We start from the raw sequence: 21,620 nt of genomic DNA on the forward strand, positions 1-21,620 counted from the left end.
CTGGTACTGAAGCACGAGGATGAATTTCCGCATTTCCTATGGCCACCATAGTCACCAGATTTCAATATTACTGAACCTCTACGCTGTACTTTGGAGAGAAGGGTGCGTGATCACTATCGTTCTCCATCTCATTACCTGAAATTGCCACTACTTTGCAGGAAAAATGATATAACATTTCCTTGGAAACAATGCAGAAAATGTATTTATGCATTCCGAGAGGACAGGAATCTGTTTTGAAGTGTGGACAGTAGTAATTGTTTATATTGATGTATATATGCACTGAGACATTATGCTCTGTAATTGACTTCCTGTTTGACGCTCTGTACCTCAATCTTCCGTCGAATCTATGCCATCTATAACCAAAAACACGTATGACAGTTTTGCACAAGTACTCTTTACAGCATTTCATATATTAAAGTTACACTTCTCCCACTGTCTACGAGCAATGTAATCCTTCTCCATTAACCAGTTAATAAACTCTTCTCCAAAAGCTCACTATTTGGTTTTAAAATTTTGTTCAGTTTGCCCGTAGGAACCTGACTGATTTCCCACATCATGGGGTAAATAGCAACGATTCTGTAGTCTAATTGGCAAGACATCAAAGTGTGATACAGCATCACCGCTGGTCACAGTCAAACTAAAATTTCATAAGAATGCAATTTTAATTTGGTTGTGAGTAGTGGCGATTCCGGATCCCAGACTAACAGGTTGGGTGATGGTGGAAATGATTGTGTGAGAATGGGGCTGCCTCCCCAAAACTAATCGCATACAGAGCAAAAGATAAAAGCAACGCGTAGCCACTGTGAGTTTATTTCCAAAACCAATATTTCACGATATGTAAACAACTTGTTTGATTAGTGCAGCACTGTAGCACTGATGACTGAGGAACCGTTGGATGTCCACAGAGGAGGGCGCCAGCTCCATCTCGTGCTCTGAGACTTACGCCGGGTCGGAGGCTTTCTCCGAGGTGGAGACCAAGACCCTGTCTGAGTTCCTCACCGGCCTGGGCAGCGACCTGCAGGTCTACCTGAGCTTCCACAGCTACTCGCAGCTGCTCATGTACCCCTACGGCCTGTCCAACGTCGTCGCCGACAACGCCGCCGAACTGGTGAGTGGCGCTGCAGTTCCTGCTAACTTAAAAAGCTGTTATTCTGGAAGAAACGCCAATGTCTCAATAGTGTGACAAAACGGTGGATGTTTTTCCACATTCGGTCGACCTGGAGGGACATTTAGTTGGATGAAAGTAATGTCCTTTGTTTAGCACGTAAGATATTAGTTAAGTAACGCAAATTTGAAAAACGGTGTATATGTGTTCTCAAGGCAAAAGACATATGGAAAATAGGTAGTATTATTCGCTAGGTACGGAAGTATTCTTGGCTTTTATCAGTTTCAATATAACTCCTCTCAATTGACACTTATTAATTTTCAGTAAGATAGCAATGACACTTGATAGCTTCCGATGTATGAGGAATGACAAGAGCGAAATGATGCCTCTTCTGGGGTATGAGGAATGACAAGAGCGAAATGATGCCTCTTCTGGGTGGTAGCTGATTCCTAGGACGCGTTTGTAGAGTCCCCTTAGAATTCGGTTATAAAGCAGCCTAATTTTTTGTAGGGGATCTCGCGTCCGTCGGCCGTCGTAATTTAATATATTATTATTGTTATTATTATTTTTTATTGTTGCCGACTTACGTGGTGGGCCTTAATAAAAATGATATTTCATTATATTTTGATTTTACGATTAAATGCTTTCCTGAAGTTCTCCTTTTTAACAATATTAATCTCAAATTATTTGTTACGTTAATGAATGTTAGACTCGCTGCATCTTAAAACATGAGCATCCAAGCTGAACAGAGTAATAAACTTTTCATATTAATATCCTCGGCTAGTCAGTTCACTTTAAAGCAAAAGATCTTTAGTTATTAATTAAAATTGCGACCCACACACGCGCGAGAGTATTTTTCTTACCTCCGTTAACCATTGTATTGTAGTCGGAGTCCTGGCTCTGGCTCTCGGCTATGGTACTGAAAATAAGAATCTTAAAGCTAAGTATTTTCTGCAACGTCGGGCGGCTGTGGAGAAAAATTAATATTATGTTAATAGCGGGCGAGTTTTCCGCTTCCGCTAATTTTTCATAAGTTAATATCGCCACGTAATGGCGTCGTTGGCTGCATCGGCCGCTGCGATTGTGGAGCTGTAAATTATATGAATGCAGGTTAATTCAAGGAAGGCGGACATGAAATCGGGATCACCTCTTACAAATTAAAAGTGCACAATAATATTAAATCATTATTTTATATGCTTAACGCATACAAATATGCTTACATTTGCCAGCACTCGAAAGATGTCCGTCGATACACAATAAAGACAAGAGAAGAAGTGAAGACGACTAAAAAATTAACAAAAGAGCGTATCTTGTCGTCTCTTTAGATCACTTTGTTATATTTCTTTGCATTGCATTTCTTTGCATTTCTCGACAGAGAAATTATTGTTTTACGGCTACATGAAAAAAAATATATTATTCAGTTTATGGATGTATCTTCTTTATAAATACTGTTTTTTAAGTCTTTTCGTAATATAGCACTGGGGACGCTATAGGGATTCCATTTATGGGGCAATAGTAAATCGTGCCAACTGCAGCATACGCTTATTTGTTGCTAGGACTGAGTAAAGAGGACTATGCAGAATCACTCAGCCTGTCTTTTTTCAGTTTCTTGCAGCAGCCGACACGTAACATCTGTGTTGTGTAGTCAGTATCTACCACAATGGGCCTCGTCCTATGCGCCATACTCATACTAACGGAATTTCAGCCCTGCGTACTCTCACTTTTAGAAGAGATGAGAGACCTTCAGGTAACATCGTAGTGTCGACCTTTCGACAAAGTCGTCTTTAAATATCAGAATACTGTGCAAAATTTTTAAACTAATTGTTTTAGTTTCAAACAATGAAACCTGTTAACAGTTACTAGTGCACTGTCTTCTTCCGATTTCAGTGCAAACCGTTTGTTTGATTACGCACATGTTTAGTGCACAATACATATATCTATTATCATGTCAATTTCGGGACTCTCTTTGATGAAGTGACATTGGCATGGTTCTTCTTGTTCACGTATTTGTCTATGGTTAAACTCATTAATTAATATACCAACTGACTGCTTGACTCACTCCTGTAATTATGGTCGAATACGATGCTTCCTAGGGTACAAGGATGTGCTGTCTTTCTTTGGGTTCCGTTAGTTATGTGAACTGACGAGCAGCAGAGCTTACATAAATTGTTACATGCTCTCAAGTATGCGCGTCGAAAAAATATTCCACCAGCTCTAAGGCGCTGCGTAATGAAAAATAAAGTTTTCATACTCCTTAATGCGTACAAAAATCTCTATGCATCTGAAACAAGGGATGAGACCGTTTAAACTCATATATTGCACCTTAACTTCATTAAGAAAGTCAATCAAGATATCGTGTTACATGGATATATTTGAATAGTTAAACATGCCAAAAAATCTTGATTTTGAAACAGAAACTCATAAAAAAGTAATAAAATTACGCCCAGTGTATGTCACATGTAAACTGATAGTTCTTAAACATAACGCAGCTGGAGAGTTCTATAGTATGGCCTCAAAAGTACAGGAATGGGTGAGCGCAAAGCGGACATTTTCCTCTGTTATAGCAACAAATGGTTGAGAAATCAGCCCAGGCCCTGGCATCCAGATACGGTACCCAGTACACCGTCGGCAGCATCGTCAACGCTATCTGTAAGTATTACACAGCTTCTACTCCTTTATGAAACTAAGAATGTGCTCTTTAGGGGTAGGCCGTATATTTTTTCCATTGTGTTTGTCGATAAGAATATTCGTTTATACCGAAGCAATTTGTTCTCTTACCATTTTATAGCCGGCCGCGGTGGTCTAGCGGTTCTAGGCGCTCAGTCCGGAACCGCGCGACTGCTACGGTCGCAGGTTCGATTCCTGCCTCGGGCATGGATGTGTGTGATGTCCTTAGGTTAGTTAGGTTTAAGTAGTTCTAAGTTCTAGGGGACTGATGACCACAGATGTTAAGTCCCATAGTGCTCAGAGCCATTTGAACCATTTGAACCATTTTATACTTGTAATCAACCAACGACTTCAATCAGAAGAGCTGTTCCTCATTTATAAATATCAGAGAGACTATATTTGAAGTAATCAGAAGCAATTAAAAAGTGTAGTCAGAGGCTTTTACAACTATTTCGTCTTTTTACTTCACCAGTTTAGGTACTACTGTTTTAAGTGAGGCAATGTCTATCAATGTGTTGCTATTCACATCTTCAGCAGATTGAAACAGAGTTAGATGCCAGTATCAAAACTGGATTTGAAGCTCTGAGAGTGCAGTCGAACATTTTGTTATGCATTTCCTTGGCTCAATTGAGTAGGTAGGGCGAAAAATGAAATACTCGCGTAAGCGTTTTACGATGTGGACTGTGCTTGCACGTATTTACATATGATCTGAAGTACTCCTTAACATGCAATTTACTCACGAGCAAAATATGCAAAACGAGAAGGCCCTCTATCATGAAGGAACGAAATATGCGAACGACCATAAAATGGGGTAAATTCTGCAATTTATCGTATATTCATAATATGATATTCTAGAGGATATCATTGTCCATTAGAGGGCGTTTTGAACTACCGTTGCGTGACGTACTGGTGGATGTCAGGCCTTTGATCTTTGATACATCGCTTACGGTGCTGCATATCTCAGGAAGCAATCGTGGTACACGTTATCGAATGCACCTTCTACTTCACTTTGCTTTGTCTTGTGTTGCCTGTTGTTTTTATTTTTTGTTTGGAAATGAGTGAACAGATACACTTGATCCATATGTCTGTTCGGGTACAGCTCCGACGCCCCGAAAAAGGCTCTGAGAACGCCATCCGTGTGCGGAAGTACCATTCAGGGGTGTGGGTTACCAGCTCTGCGATAAGAGGGTGAGACTCTATCCCGTACCAATTTGGTCTACGGTCCTGACTGATTACACTCGCAGCCCACTGCCACTTTAAAATGTCCACACTGTGTCTTCAGGTAAAGAATGGCGATGCGAATGTACATTCAGGCCATCTGTATTGTGTTAGTGGAGTTTCCTGCCACCATCCGTGATGATACAAGCCGACATGCTGTTCGTTTGCCTACACTATTACGTTAAGTGTACATACTAAATTTCCTTATGTCATCATACGACAGACGGTTAGTAGGATCTCCGACTTGACTTGTAGACTACATTGCCACGCACGTGACATTATCTAACATCCCTGACAGTTATGTCATCATCACCTGAGCAAACTGCGCGTGCAGTTACTTCAGCTTGGAAGATTTAAAAAGTTTGAGTGGTCAGTGCAGAACCGATGGACCGCTGACTAGTGAGTAGGACCAGCGGGCGGTAGTTTGACTGTCTGCGTGTGTCTGTCTACCAGACGCGGCGGCCGGCAGCAGCATCGACTGGTCGATGGGTGCGCTGGGCCTGCGCTACGCGTTCGTGTGGGAGCTGAGGGACACTGGCCGCTACGGCTTCCTGCTGCCCGCCGACCAGATCATCCCCACCAGCGAGGAGACCTTCGACAGCGTCCTGTCCATCCTCGAGGACGTGCAGGCAGCTCTCCGCAGCAAGAAACAGCTCCACTAGAGACCCTAATCCACTGACTGTAACCAACGAAAAATAAACTACGTTTACATTAAACATTTGCGTTTTGTCCTCCCCCATTAATACCTTTCCGTATCCTGCTGATCTCCGTCGGAACTGTCTTATTGTGCCATACGAAAAGAAACTCGCTGGCACAATTGTGGGTACTTTGGTTTGCTCCAAGAGCAGATTGATGGGAACTATAACATATCAAACATTATTTTTTAAAAGAATAAACCGCTATTTCACTGTGTATTATTGTATTGTCTTTTGTACTGTCCCGATTTCGGCGTTTATGCCATTATGAAGCACAACTCTAGAAGCTGTTAGACCATTATAAAATTCATATCTGTTAAGGCAGTCCAAAGCAGCTAAACAAGGCTAACACATGTTTTTAAGATGTAGCAGTGTAAGTAGTTATCTTCAAATGGGATTATTTACAAAGTTTAAGCGGTCAGTGCAGAACCGATGAACTGTCGACCGCTGCTGAGAAGGACAAGTGGATAGATGTGTGATTGTGTGTCTCTGCGTCTGACATACGCCGCAGTTGGTAGCAGCATCGACTGGTCGGTGGGTCACCTGGGCCTGCGCTACATCTAAAAGACATGCGTTAGCCTTGTTTACCTGCTTTGAACTGCCTTAACAAATATGACTTAATAACGTTTCTAATGACTTTTAGCATTGTACTTGATAACGGCATAAAGGCCGGAATGTGGGTAGTACAAAAGATAAATATAAAAACAAAGAGTCAAATGGCGGTTTACTGTTTTAGAAGGTATAGCATGACTATGGCTGAACGCCACCGGGAACTTTTCATATCAAGTATTAGTTCATTTTATTACAATAAAGACATGAAGCTTTACTCAACTATGTACACTACATTTCCACAGAAATGTTTTGAGTATTTACAACTGTCTGTGATACAAACAAATTCACAACACCCTCCATTTGAAAAATAACCGACGTACTGTTCATATTAACGTTTCATCTCATATATTTAATACACTGGTGGCCATCTAAGGCAATGTTGTCATCTTGATCGATGACTAAGAATGGTGCAAAGTGTTGCTCTGCTCAGACGTAAGCAGACGAGCCGTTGTGATGGCGTGGAGAACCTCTAAGAGGCGTCACTGGGCCGCCATTGCTTATTCGTCGGTGGGGCAAGCAGCGACTGTACACTTCTGTAGTTTTGGCGGGAGGTGCCAACCTTGCTTCGGCACCCCGCTTTTTGGATGACACCACAGATCTTGTCTCTCCTATGGTGTGATCCCGTAGATGCCAGTATGTGAGAATGATACATGACATCCCTCCTTTTAGTCCGTGTCGAAGACTTCTGGCAGTTAAAGTGCTTCTGTCGTGGGTTCTTCACCCACTTACAACAATCAGTCAAGCGCTGATAATGCTGTTTCATGTATTGCAGCAGCCCTATAGATCAATTCGGTACCGCCTGGAGCCTTATGCGTTTCACAGTTGGGAACTGGCAGTAGCACTGACAGCTGCCAGAGTCCTTTTTTCGCAGCACGAAGTATAATACGTGTTTTCAATTAACATGGGAAACATTTAAGGTCATCGTCTCCTCAGTGGATGGGACGGATGTGTAATCAAAAAGATAGATTACTTACTGTACTGCAAGAAGCATTATTTTCAGATCACTTTGTGAATCTGTTTCCTTCTCCTCTTATTTGCGAAGTCCGCCTGTGCGGCAGAGTAATAGACTTCCAAACAGTATCATAGTGTGTTTGGAATTATACTAATGTACCTGGAATCTGGATAGATACGCAGTGTACAAAGTTAGACATCCTAGAAGAAAGAGGATGAGAGACGAAACGTATAAAAATGCCAGAAATTTGACAAAAAAGAAATAAATAAATGAATGACATAAGCATGAAACACGGCGATTGTTAGATATGGTAAACTAAGACTCAGCAGCTAAGAAAAAGGTTAGGGACTCATTATGAAGAAGAACTACGTGATTCTCGGAGTTACGTGGAAGGGTGCAATGAATTAGAAGAAGCAGAGAAATATAACAGCGACTGAGCTGTCGTAAAGTTACAAAAGTGGAAGTTAAGAAGGTCAAAACAGATCTAAGAAAAATAAAAGGAAAATAAAGGCATTGGGCACTGACAACACATGCAGTGAGACGCTGAAAGTTTCAGAACGTTTCAGAACATGGTGCAACAAGGAGACTAACGTCATTCATCACTCACGAGCAAAATATACGATTTCGGAATGTTATGGAAATCTTGTCTTGAGACAGCCTTGTCCTTTTATAAAAGAAGTCAAATGTAAACTATTGCAAGGTACACAATATCTGATCAAAAGTATCCGGATAACGCTATGCAGTGCGAAATTGACCACTAGATGTCGCGAAAGGCCGACCCACCAGTATGAAAGCAGCTGGGAAGTGTTGTGTTGTCACTAGAAAAGCAGTAACAGCCAAATGGGTTGTCAGAAGAGTTCAGCAACTTCGAACGTGATCTAATCATTATTGGATGCCACCAGAGAAACAAATCCATCAGGGACATTTCCACCATTTCAAAGCTGCTCAAGTTGACTGTTGGTAATATGATCGTGAAGTCGAAACAACCATATCTAAGGCGAGACCTGGTAAGCCTCTGTACTAAGCGACAGAGACCGTCGGGTATTGCTAAGGCAGGTTGAAAAAAATCGCATGGAGTCAGTGGAAGCGCTCACTCGTGGGTTCCAAACAGCTACCAGCACTCCATCTAGCACAGTGATTGCGCTTAGGGAGTTACAAGAATCAGCCCCAAAGCTGGAGCTGCTCCTTATACTCAGCGCTAAAAGACGATTGAGTTGGTGGAAAGAGCAACACCATTCGACAATGAATGAATGGAAACGAATAAGGTGGAGTGATGAATCACGCTACATCCCGCGGCAATCCGATGAAAGGATTTGGGTTTGGCGACAGCTTAGAGAACATTACCGGTCGTCATGTGTAGCGCCAACAGTGAATCACAGAGGATATGATGTTACGGTATGGCACCGTTTGTCGTGATTAGGGTTTGGACCTTTTAGTGCGCATAAGGAGAAACTAAATACGAAAGGATACAGACGCATTTTATAGCACTGTCCTCTGCGTACACTAGAGGAACAGTTCGCCATGATGACTGATTGTATGACCGTGACAGTGCAGCATCTGTGAGCCAATGATTTCTAGATAATAACAATCCTGAAACGGACTGGCCTGCACAGAGTGCCGATGTGAAGCCAGCCTTTGGGATGAGATAGAATGTCGACTTCGCTCCAGCACCCAGCGTCCAACTCGTTACCTGTTTTGGTTTCGGCTTTTGGCAAAGAATGGCTACCACTTCTCCATAGATATTCAGGCGTCTCACTGAAAGTGTCCCCAGCAGACTTCGATCTGTCATCAAGGCCAATGTTGGACAAACCCTACATTAATGTCGACTAACAAGTACCTGAATACTATTGACAAGATAACGTACAGATCTATGAGTCATATGTCTACTGTTGGACATATTAAGACTGGGATAAATGGAAAACAACTTGTCAGAGTAGCAATTTGGGTTCAGGAGGGGAAGGTAAACAAGAGAGGACACTGGATGCATGAGAACGATCGTGATAAGAACGATAAAACTAAATAGCAAGATGTATGTGTTTACTTTGTAGGCTATCATAAAGTTATTTGCAGTAAAACGGATACAATGTTTAAAATATTTGAGGAAACAGAAGTAGACTGGAAAGCTGGAAGACACTAACGGAACTATACGTAAGCCAAAGAGAGGTGATGAAAATGCAGGAGGAAGAAGCAGCTATTACAAGAAATACGAGACAACGTTGTTGCCTTTCTCCAGTCATGTTTAATATTTATTTATGTTGACTAGATGAAACTGGTTGATAGGTAGTTAAAGTTATTAAATATGCAGATTATAAAGCTGTCATGGCACGAAGTGAAGGTCTTCAACATTACCGAGACCAAAGTGATGAATGTAGCAGGGATACCAGTTATAATAAATACATCACTAAAAATATAGAAATGTGAAAAATAAGCTCCTTCACTTACTTAGGTGGGAGAGGGCATAATTATTACAGACGGAGGTTGTAACAGGAAAATAATAAGAAAAGTGAGTATGGAATTTAGGTAATCATAAAACTTCAAAAATTATTCGCAACAAGAGCAACAGGAATTCATCTAGGAAAGAGGTTAATATGGTTCAAATGGCTCTGAGCACTATGGGACTTAACTGCTACGGTCATCAGTCCCCTAGAACTTAGAACTACTTAAACCCAACTAACCTAAGGACAGCACACAACACCCAGCCATCACGAGGCAGAGAAAATCCCTGACCCCGCCGGGAATCGAACCCGGGAACCCGGGCGTGGGAAGCGAGAACGCTACCGCACGAAAAGAGGTTAATAGCTGAGTTGTTTGGTGAGTACTTTTTGAAAGAAATATCCGCTATTTCACAGTTACAGCTTCGCAAAAAACGGTCAGTGCAACAACAGTGGAAAAGGAAAGAAGGAGAGTTAGAAGGGAAATAAAGAATATTGACAGATTTGAGGTATGTCGTATAAAGTGCTAAAGGAAACCACAAGTAAATGGACTTTGTGAAGTCAAATTAAACTCAGTCATGTAATCTGATAGCTTTACATGCGTGAGCCATCGAAGACTAACAAAGTATTGCTCAGTTCCATAATATATACCGCCCTGAGGATGTTCCACGCATGGTTACATGCACATATGAGCCTTAGGGAGAAAGCCCTCTTGTCAGTAGAATGAATGTGACGGTTTAATGTGTGAATTTTAAAATGTGGCCAACGAATGGAATGTTCAAACAAATTTCGAGTTTGGAGCCGGTCGTCGTTCAACACATTCCACCATATTTCAGCTGTGCACTTGCCACTTATCTCCAAGTGAGCCATCGAAGACTAACAAAGTATTGCTCAGTTCCATAATATATACCGCCCTGAGGATGTTCCACGCATGAGCCAAAATCAAGTTGACATACGGACCACACTTCCCGGTGGCAATGTACACTCTTAGTCCAGTCAAACTGTCAGAAAAAAAGCCTGCAACATGCAAAAGGTGGGGTAGAAGATTTTATTTTTTTAACTCGTTCATATTGTTGGAAAGGTTAGAAAACCAAGTTTTGCCAACAAAATTTCTCTTGGGAAAACTTTCTGCAGTCAAAAAACTTCGAAAAATTCGGACTTTTTTCAGTTTTTTCAAAATATCTCAGTTTCATTTGCTCCTATCACTTTGACGTCTATTTTCTTTTTTAAAGAGCACAAAATTCTCTACAAATTTGATTCTTACCATTTTTTTCTACTCCCAGTATCTAAGGCGCTACAGCGCCTCAAAAAATACCAATTTTTCAAATTTCGAGCAAAGTGGAAAATTACCTAATTTTTGAACACTGTTATTTCAGTTTCTATTTGTGTAGTATAAACATATTACTCATCATTTTATTAATTGGATTTTACCATCTCACTCTGACGCAGGGCCAAGACAAACAGCATCATACACTCCTGGAAATGAAAAAAGAACACATTGACACCGGTGTGTCAGACCCACCATACTTGCTCCGGACACTGCGAGAGGGCTGTACAAGCAATGATCACACGCACGGCACAGCGGACACACCAGGAACCGCGGTGTTGGCCGTCGAATGGCGCTAGCTGCGCAGCATTTGTGCACCGCCGCCGCCAGTGTCAGCCAGTTTGCCGTGGCATACGGAGCTCCATCGCAGTCTTTAACACTGGTAGCATGCCGCGACAGCGTGGACGTGAACCGTATGTGCAGTTGACGGACTTTGAGCGAGGGCGTATAGTGGACATGCGGGAGGCCGGGTGGACGTACCGCCGAATTGCTCAACACGTGGGGCGTGAGGTCTCCATAGTACATCGATGTTGTCGCCAGTGGTCGGCGGAAGGTGCACGTGCCCGTCGACCTGGGACCGGACCGCAGCGACGCACGGATGCACGCCAAGACCGTAGGATCCTACGCAGTGCCGTAGGGGACCGCACCGCCACTTCCCAGCAAATTAGGGACACTGTTGCTCCTGGGGTATCGGCGAGGACCATTCGCAACCGTCTCCATGAAGCTGGGCTACGGTCCCGCACACCGTTAGGCCGTCTTCCGCTCACGCCCCAACATCGTGCAGCCCGCCTCCAGTGGTGTCGCGACAGGCGTGAATGGAGGGACGAATGGAGACGTGTCGTCTTCATCGATGAGAGTCGCTTCTGCCTTGGTGCCAATGATGGTCGTATGCGTGTTTGGCGCCGTGCAGGTGAGCGCCACAATCAGGACTGCATACGACCGAGGCACACAGGGCCAACACCCGGCATCATGGTGTGGGGAGCGATCTCCTACACTGGCCGTACACCACTGGTGATCGTCGAGGGGACACTGAATAGTGCACGGTACATCCAAACCGTCATCGAACCCATCGTTCTACCATTCCTAGACCGGCAAGGGAACTTGCTGTTCCAACAGGACAATGCACGTCCGCATGTATCCCGTGCCACCCAACGTGCTCTAGAAGGTGTAAGTCAACTACCCTGGCCAGCAAGATCTCCGGATCTGTCCCCCATTGAGCATGTTTGGGACTGGATGAAGCGTCGTCTCACGCGGTCTGCACGTCCAGCACGAACGCTGGTCCAACTGAGGCGCCAGGTGGAAATGGCATGGCAAGCCGTTCCACAGGACTACATCCAGCATCTCTACGATCGTCTCCATGGGAGAATAGCAGCCTGCATTGCTGCGAAAGGTGGATATACACTGTACTAGTGCCGACATTGTGCATGCTCTGTTGCCTGTGTCTATGTGCCTGTGGTTCTGTCAGTGTGATCATGTGATGTATCTGACCCCAGGAATGTGTCAATAAAGTTTCCCCTTCCTGGGACAATGAATTCACGGTGTTCTTATTTCAATTTCCAGGAGTGTATTCAGTAACTATGAATACATTCACGTCGGATGACGTGAAGTTTATTTGTGTTACAATATGTAACACGATTGCATGCAGGTGCCGTGTATTTTCTACAGTTGATTGACGTTAATGATCAGTTATGAGAAAAAGTATGTAGGAATTGTTCTTTAGCGGACAAAAGCGTATTTATTCTTAGTCGGGCGGAAGGCGATTATCTCTGGTGATTGTTCACAGCGCGCTGACAGCTATTAGCACACAACAATATGGGTCCTAGAGTTTGGAGTCGCTTCCATTCCGTATATGTAGTGGTGCTGAAAATGAGTATGTCTGACATGGATTTGTGTTTCATTTGCGAAAAAACTGTGGTGAGTGGTGGACGCAATGTGAAAAAGGAAGGACTGAGCGCACTTATCGATTGTAGTGCTTAACGCAGGGAGTCTGCTAATACCCGTTTTTTGAAAACGCTCAATGAAGTTATGGTGCATGAAGCATGCTACAAGAAGTACATTAATGAGAGAATGGTAGCAGCTAGCCTTCGACATCCTCAGGAACCAACAGGCGTGCTACGTCGGTCGCAGGAAAAAGGTCAGTTCAACTTCAAAGAGAAATGCTTCTTATGTGCAAAAGGGAATTCTGGTGACTTTTTAACCAAGCAGTTAAGATTGCCATATGCCAAACGAAATTTTGTTTACAAAGTAATGAAATTGGAAGTGCAATCGACAGTATTAGAACAGGGTAAACGACGTGGTGATGAATTTGGTCAACAAGTGATAGAGCGGATTCAAAATGTAAATGATTTGGTTGCTGCAGATGGGTGGTACCACAGATTTTGCTGCAGAAAGTTCTTTCACCGTGTTTCAGCTACTGGACAGAAACGAGGTTACCGACCTGCAACACAAGTAGATGAAGGCATGGAGGCTATATTTACCTACCTGGAAACCAATACAGAAGAATGTCAGTTTTCTATGGACGATCTGTTAGAGCAAATACCCACATCACCTCGTCCTGATATTCGAACTGTCAAGGCTCACCTTTTCCAGAAATATGGTGACGATGTGGTGGTAGCTGAAACAGCTTCAAAGCCAGCAGTCGTATGTTTCAAGAATGTTGGGCACCAACTACTCAGTGAAAATTGGTACACCAAAAGAAATTCAGATCCTCAGCAAGAAAGACTACGAATCGTCAAAGCAGCTGCCAATATCATATTAGACGATATAAGATCAGTAGTGTACGATGTAAAACAGTACCCTCCCTCTGATAATTTTTTATGTGATGTAGAGTCTGTCATACCAGAATCTGTAAGATTGCTCTTTGAAACTATAATTTTGAAACACAAGCGTTCTCCCAGAAAATGGGGGAAAATATGTGTTTCTCTTGCTCATGCACTCAAAAGTGCTGCGAGGCCACGTTCATTTATTTCATCACTTTTGACCGCTATTAGTGCATACTTGTACCGGAAGTTTGGCTCAAAACATCTCATCCAGATTTTGTCTTCCCTTGGCTTTGCAGCATCTTATACGGAAACTGCCCTATTGGAAGTGTCTTCAATCCTTCAGCTTGACAACGAAAGACAACGAAATGACGCATTTTGCCAATTTGTGTTTGATAATGCAGATTTCAATGTAAACACCCTAGATGGAACTGGTACTTTTCATGCAATGGGAGGTATAATGTGTATTACTCCTCATGATGCCTTGCTTCCTCAGAAAAATATTAAAAAGTTGAATCATCGTCCCTCGCTCAGCTTGTTAGTGAAGCCGGAAAAAATGACATACAGACATTCCACAGAACACAAGTTGGAGGGCTGAAGGCTATAAAAATTGAAGATTTGGACATAATTGCTTCTGCAAAAGGTGAGATCGTCATCTCAGCAGCGGAAATTACGTGGTTATATTGCAAATGGTCTCAGAATGCAGTTGTTTCAGGATGGAATGGTTACATGGAACGCTTGACGGCAGGCAAAGAATATGAACGTTCTAAAATAAAGTGTCTTCCATTTATTAATTCATCACCAACCTATTATGACACCATATATACTGCTCTGATGATAGCTGGAGATGCATGTAAAAGACATAATCAGACTACATGCTTTGTCACATTTGATCAGCCTCTGTATTGGAAGGCAAGGGATATTGTGGAGATTGACCTTCCTGAATTTCATAATGTGGAGGTCCGACTTGGAGGTTTCCATTTCCTTATGTCGTTCTTGGGATGTATCGGTATGATCATGGGTGGAAGTGGATTAAAGGACTTATTTGGTGTAATATTCGCTGAAAACAGCGTTGAAAAGATTTTGTCAGGACATGCATATTCCAGGGCTGTGCGAGCGCATTTATTGTGTCACCTTGCTTTAGCCTGTCAAGTGTGGGATCGCATTGAGCTAACAGAAGATGAACGTGGGTCGTTGAATAACTTGTCTTCTCCTTGTGGTGAGTCAGAACTGTCAGTTGGCCAGGATATCAGTGTTCTCAGGGAACAAGTCACAAAAAAATTTGTAACTGCCCTGAAAACGATTGAAAGTAAGGGACCCACAGCAAAATTATGGGTTCAGTACTACAAGATGGTCACTCTCATGAAACAATTTATTGAAGCGGATCGATCAGGCAATTGGAAACTTCATCTTGAAAGCGCGCAAAAAATGCTTCCCTACCTCCATTCAGCTGGACATGTTATGTACGCTAAAAGTGGCCACCTCTACTTACAGGATATGTTGAGACTCGAGGAAAAAATGGATTTATCAGAATATGAGAAGTTCACAACGAAAGGACATTTTACAGTCCGGCGATCAGAAAAGTATTGGTCAGGGGTTCCTTCTGACATGACTATAGAACAAACATTGATGAGAACCATGAAAAGTTCTGGAGGACTTACTTCTGGCCGAGGAATTACGGATAGTGTATTAACCAGATGGACATTGGGTATGATTCACATGCAGAACATTTGTGAAGAAATTGAGTCGTATTGCGAAGTGAGCGCAGTAACATCGGAACAGCATGTAGATGCAAGAAGTTGTCGCATCGAACGAGATGGCATAGACTTGCGTAAGCTGCGTGATTGGTTTTCAGTGCACCCTCCCTTCCCTGGAAGTGATTTTATAATGTCTATCAGCAGTGGTGTTGTCGGAACGGAGGATATTAATTGTCATATGTGTCACGAAGAGGGGGAAAAAGTCATGAAAAGAATAGTTGGTGACAATTTCCACGATGTAAAGTTCCGTAGAAAAGATAAGGTTGTGACTCTCCTTTCTGCGTTCAATTCTGTAAAAGCTGGGAGCACTAAAATTACTCTTGTTGATCCTTTAACTCTTTTCCAAAGGATTTATTTAATGAAACAAAGTGAAGAAGAGTTAAAATCCTTTCTGAAGTATGAACTTGCTCCTTACCCAATGTCCCTATTCTCAGAAAAAGGCATGCGAAAAGGAACAAAATCTTCATTCTACAATGCCTTCGTTCCAGTGGAAGATGTGAAGTCAGGTGGAGCGAGTAAATTTTTTGTCATTGATGGAGGGGACCTTATCCACAAAGTGACTTGGACTCGAAATGTTTGCTTCAAGTCAATAGCCCAAAGCTATGTTTCTTACCTGCAACGTCATTTTGGATCTCAATTTGCTATCGTATTTGATGGATATCCATGTGAGGGAGACAAATGTAGCACAAAGAGTGCTGAGAGGATTCGTAGGTCCAAAAAACATTCTTCGGTTGACGTTGTGGTTGAGTCAGAGGTGGTGAACCAAGTCCCTCAGGACAAGTTCTTGTACAACGAACGAAACAAGATGCGTTTGATCACACTTCTTAAAAAGGAATTTCTGGAGTGTAGCATTGAAGTGCACCAGGCACAAGAAGATGCTGACGTTATGATTGTAACATCTGCCATTTCAAGAACCAAAGATTTTGGAAGTGTTGTCATTGTAGGAGAAGATGTTGACCTGCTTGTGCTCATGACCGGTTTGGGGCAAGGCATTGAAAACTTATTTTTCTTAAAGCCAGGAAGAGGAAATGCAGAAGACAAGTGGTTTTCCACTGCATCTTACAAGTTTGACAGTGAATATATTCTGTTCACTCACGCCGATACAACATCCGCTTTTTTTGGTCAAGGAAAAATTACGTGCTGCAATATTGTTGCGAAAAATGAACACCAAACCTCAGCCCTTTACACGTTCAATAAACCACATATTACCCGTGAAGAAATAATAACAGCAGGAGAACAGGTTACTATCGCATTGTATAGTGGAGGTGTCAGCAGTTCCCACACACTAGACCATTTGCGGTACCAGCTATTCGCCAAGTCTGCCACAAAAAGCAAACTGAATCTTGCACGGTTGCCACCTACACAAGATGCTGCACAACATCATTCGTTGCGGACTTACCAACAAGTCCAAAGTTGGATGGGAAACTGGAAACCTCCTGAGAAATGGGGCTGGAATCACAGTGACCACGGTCCAATACCCGTTATAATGAGCCAAGGTCCAGCACCTGAAGCACTTCTTCACATTGTTTCATGCTCATGCAAGCTAAACTGTGGCGGAGCGTGCTCCTGCAGAAAAGCGGGTTTGAAATGTTCTTCAGTTTGCAAGAAATGTATTGGGGTCAACTGTGAAAAAGTGCCAAAATTTTTATATGAAGACAGTGAAAAAGATGTTATGGAGGATGTTGAGGAAACCGCTGAAGAAATCAACGAACTTGCTGAGGCTGACTCGCTGTTTAAAGAAGAGGTCAACCTGGGATCAACTCTATGTACGGACCCTGAGTCCATAACTCAAGGTATTTCTGGTGACACTGAGGAACCTGGCCCATCAAAACGTTGGAAGTGATGCTCATATCTGTCTCAAGTGCGCTAAAGTGCGATATTACAAGTATTACACGCCCAGAACTGTCAAAATTTTTTAGTAACTGACAATACATTTTAATTGTAATAAAGCTACTTATTTTTAATGTCAACTGTTTGGCTTTTACACACAAGAATAATTACCTACCTAATTAGGTTGCCTATTGCAGCTAATAATAGTTCAGTTTCCTGCGGCAATTTATTTTGTGTGTGTGTGTCTACGTCCCTTAATTATGTATTTTTATATTTATAGTTTTACAATAACCAGGGCTGAGGTGGCCCATAGAGTGAACTTCAGGTAGTGATGTAAGACCCACAATAGTTGGGTGCCCAGCAATCCTCATGTTGCATACAGAGAAATTGAATACCTGAAAGTGAGGTGGTAAATTCCAATATATAACATGATGTATAATGTATTTATACTACACGAACAGAAACTGAAAAAATAGTGTTCAAAAATTAGGTAATTTGCCACTTTGCTTGAAATTTGAAAAATTGGTATTTTTTGAGGCGCTGTAGCGCCTTAGATACTGGGAGTAGAAAAAAATGGTAAGAATCAAATTTGTAGAGAATTTTGTGCTCTTTAAAAAAGAAAATAGACGTTAAAGCGACAGGAGCAAATGAAACTGAGATATTTTGAAAAAAACTGAAAAAAGTCCGAATTTTTCGAAGTTTTTTGACTGCAGAAAGTTTTCCCAAGAGAAATTTTGTTGGCAAAACTTGGTTTTGTAACCTTTCCAACAAAATGAACGAGTTAAAAAAATAAAATCTTCTACCCCACCTTTTGCAAGGTATATCTACTATTTGACTGGACTATCTGGTGGAACAGCGGAACTCAGCTGTCCTCTGCATTACCACTCACCGCGGCCGTCGGCACACACTGCCGTCTTCGATTAGAACAAATAGTGGGGATGAAGCGTTCCACGCACTGTCCAACTGGTAGCCGCTATCAAGGTTCATAAGATTTCCTGACAGGTATATTTCCACGGATTTGTTGATAATGGAGTCCCAAAGAGATGTTGTTGTGGTCAGAATCGTAGTTTTATCATATTGCATTGAACATCCAGTGGAAATACAGTGTTAGGCAATAGTGGTCTTGCTTGTTTACTAAAGGCGAGGGCAACGTTGATAGTAAGTGTAGCGTTCATTCAAAGTGTGTGTGCACTGTTCTTTGTGAGCCATTCCCCATTGACAACGTATTTTGTAAATTTCGCCCTTCAGCAATAACAAGTCGTCCTTCACTGATCCCAAATGGTCTGCAATATTAGATGGTGGGAAAAAATATCCCTTTCACCTCAAATTTACTAACAATTCTTGCTATTTTAAAGGTCATATTGCCCACAAATGGAAGAAAGCTAATGATTTTGGCGGTGTATTCTCCTCTTCACCTACTTTCTGATTCTTAATTTTAACTGACAGTGAACCGTTAATACGCCAGATGGAACATCCATTCTGTCTGATCACTGTCCTTAGCTGGGCAAGGTCTGTAGGCAAACTACCTAAATCTAGGACAATGTGAGCACTATGTACGAGTGTTTTTAAGCACGCCGTAGTTTGCGATAGGTGACGAGAATGTGATGCTTGCAAAAGCCAATCAACATTAGGGGCCATACGACAAGATTTCCAAGGTTTCCAAGAAAGGCAGACAACTATCTTGCTCTGATTCCATAGCGAACCGAATGTTGTCACGAATAGACTTTAGGTGGTGAAGAAACTCCGTCAATTTATTTTATAAGTTATTACGTTGAGGAAGAAGTTTCAAAAGAGCACGACAAGTTTTCCTTCTTATTTCATCTACAGTATCCGAAGGAAGATGATGTAAAACTCCTTCAACGCCATTCACAAAGCTTATTAAAGGCAGTGCTTTAGGTGTAGTGCAAAACTGCGTTCTTTGCTTAATATAGACAGCTGAAATTTATCAATAGACTGGGGCTCTCTTTCTAAGAAGTCCTGACCGTTTAGTTACCTTTGATGTGGTATAACTTTTTACGAAGACCCCTCTCGCAGATTTATTGGCATTAATTGCCAAAAGTTTCAGAATATCACACTGGTTTTTACGTTCAACCAAGAATATTTTGAACAGACTGACGGCGTCGCCATGGGCAGCCCTCTGTCTCCGTTGGTGGCCAACCTTCTTATGGAGGACTTCGAGGAGACAGAGCTTGAATCAGTTGCCATTAAACCAACTGTATTTTGGAGGTATGTGGACGATACCTTCGTAGTGTGTTCTCATGGAGAAGATAAACTTATGGAGTTTCTTCACAACCTTAGTTCCATTCGTAATAACATTCGGCTCTATTGATGTGATGGAACTACATCTGCCTTGAGGCACATTGAGTCTCAACTTTATCTTCGACAAGGATAGAAGCCGAAGTAATGAATTAAAATTGGTGAAACGGGCAGGACCCGAACGCGTGACTCCTACTTATCAGATAGCTGTCTTATCCTGTACACCACTGCAATAGCGGCTGTAACAGCTTGTAGGGAAGCAGCCTACTCACGCCATATAAAATACACATCAGCCTTTCCATTGTGTGCCAGCCAGTCCGCTGTAACTAGCTCTGACGTCATATGTGTTGCACAATACTTTAAAAATCAAGTAAATAACCTGAAACGTTTCTAGACTGTCAGGAGTAATACTAAATCAATATATGTTGAATATCAGTTCAATAACTTTAACCATTTTCGAAATTTGGACGTTTTTCTGTAAAAATCATTGGCGCAACAGGAAGGAGCTACAAACTTAAAAATTTGTATTTAGATTGCTTTTGCATAATAATTTAGTAGAAAAAGTATTCTGGATCTCACAAATTAAAATTTTAGTTGAAATTCATGATTTTCTGGTTTTTGTCTTAAAAATTAAGGAAGCAAGATAGATTAAGTAGGCGAATAAATAAGGATAGGATGTTTAAATTTACGTGGAGGGGAGATCCGCTATAATCATAAAGATGTGAGAAGTTTCAATTGAATAACTATAAAACTATAGCGATAGCGTATCTCCAAAGGGCAAGTTCAGAGCTCGTCTACTGCGTGTAGTTAATTAAATTAATTCTCTCGCCCAAAATATTTGACTTAGCCACGTCAGACTTTTATTATGATTACCTACCTGTGTGCTGAATGCACATTTAAATTGAGAGCTTCATCGGCCATCAGCAAAGGAAGCGATGATTTATTCAATAACTTGAAGTGGTGCATTACTAGCCCAGCGGCTAGTCGGGAGAGCGGAATTGATCAGGCGTTCCCTTAGCCGTCCGCACCGCGGCTTTATATATAAGAACGCTGCGCGAGAAAAAAAGGCCCCAGTTCTCTCCAGACGCTGAATAGCACACCATTTGTGCCGCGAGTCGCGTCGCGTCGGTATCGGTGCTATAAACAGCCTCGGATGCCGTAATAAGTTACTCGGGATACGCATAACCATGAAATCGTTTTCGAGTGAAGTGTTAATTCTGGAATGACTTTAATGATCTATTTTCAGTTTTCGTATGTCGTATTTTCACGTGCCGTCGCGGGACAGACATTCTATCATTATTTAGCATGGCGTTTGATGAACATTATCATCAAATTATGGCGAGCATTCACTTAAACATTTAATTTGAACAGTTATAGTTGCATCAGCGCATTAGACTCTGAACTGCTCTAGTAGTTGGATTGTGTGCATTCTTTTTGGTCTGTGACTTTCAGAATATAGTGAACATTTTAGAATCCCAGACACTCTCCTAATTCCTCAGAGCTATAAGCTGTAGCTATAAATGTATTTCACAGTTTCTGAGTTTTCTCTGACAAATAACAGGAGACAATGCCAGAGATACAAAGTCCATATAAGTTTGTGAGTTCAGTAAAGTCAAAGCTGCACTCTTGTCCACTTGGTGCTGGAGCACTTCGTCCTTCATTTGCACTTTAATAAACAGTTTGTTAGTATGCGTAAGCACTGGAGACTATAACGATATGTTTACGTAAAGTGTATACATAAACATACAGTTATAAATGTTCCCGTTCGTAGTCTCTAATTATAACAATATGTTACTTTTGTGCTGTAACATATAGCTATAATCAGCGGTGGAAACATATTTGCGAACGCCGACCGTCTGCGGCTGTTTCTTGTTGGATCGTCTGATCAGTCGGAAGTTGCATTGCAGAGGAGAGTAAATGCCTATTCAAAATATAATTATTTTGGATAGCTCAACATGAATTTCCTAAGGGACCGTAGTTTATCATGCATTTACCAGTAGAATATGGCGC

General features: G+C 41.9%; 1 protein-coding gene across 1 annotated transcript in view; it reads left to right on the top strand.

The window, feature by feature from the left end:
• LOC126253181 (zinc carboxypeptidase-like) overlaps positions 1-5,706 on the top strand; it is a 44,903-nt gene extending 39,197 nt beyond the window's left edge. Inside the window, exons 8-10 of the mRNA XM_049954343.1 lie at positions 906-1,108; positions 3,670-3,754; positions 5,444-5,706. Of these exons, the coding sequence (XP_049810300.1) occupies positions 906-1,108; positions 3,670-3,754; positions 5,444-5,652 (497 nt within the window). The 3' untranslated portion in view covers positions 5,653-5,706. The remainder of the gene's footprint in view (positions 1-905; positions 1,109-3,669; positions 3,755-5,443) is intronic.
• The last annotated feature ends 15,914 nt before the right edge of the window (positions 5,707-21,620 follow it).

This window comes from Schistocerca nitens, chromosome 4 (genome assembly GCF_023898315.1).
Source record: "Schistocerca nitens isolate TAMUIC-IGC-003100 chromosome 4, iqSchNite1.1, whole genome shotgun sequence".
In the NCBI taxonomy this organism is placed as follows: Eukaryota; Metazoa; Arthropoda; class Insecta; order Orthoptera; family Acrididae; genus Schistocerca; species Schistocerca nitens.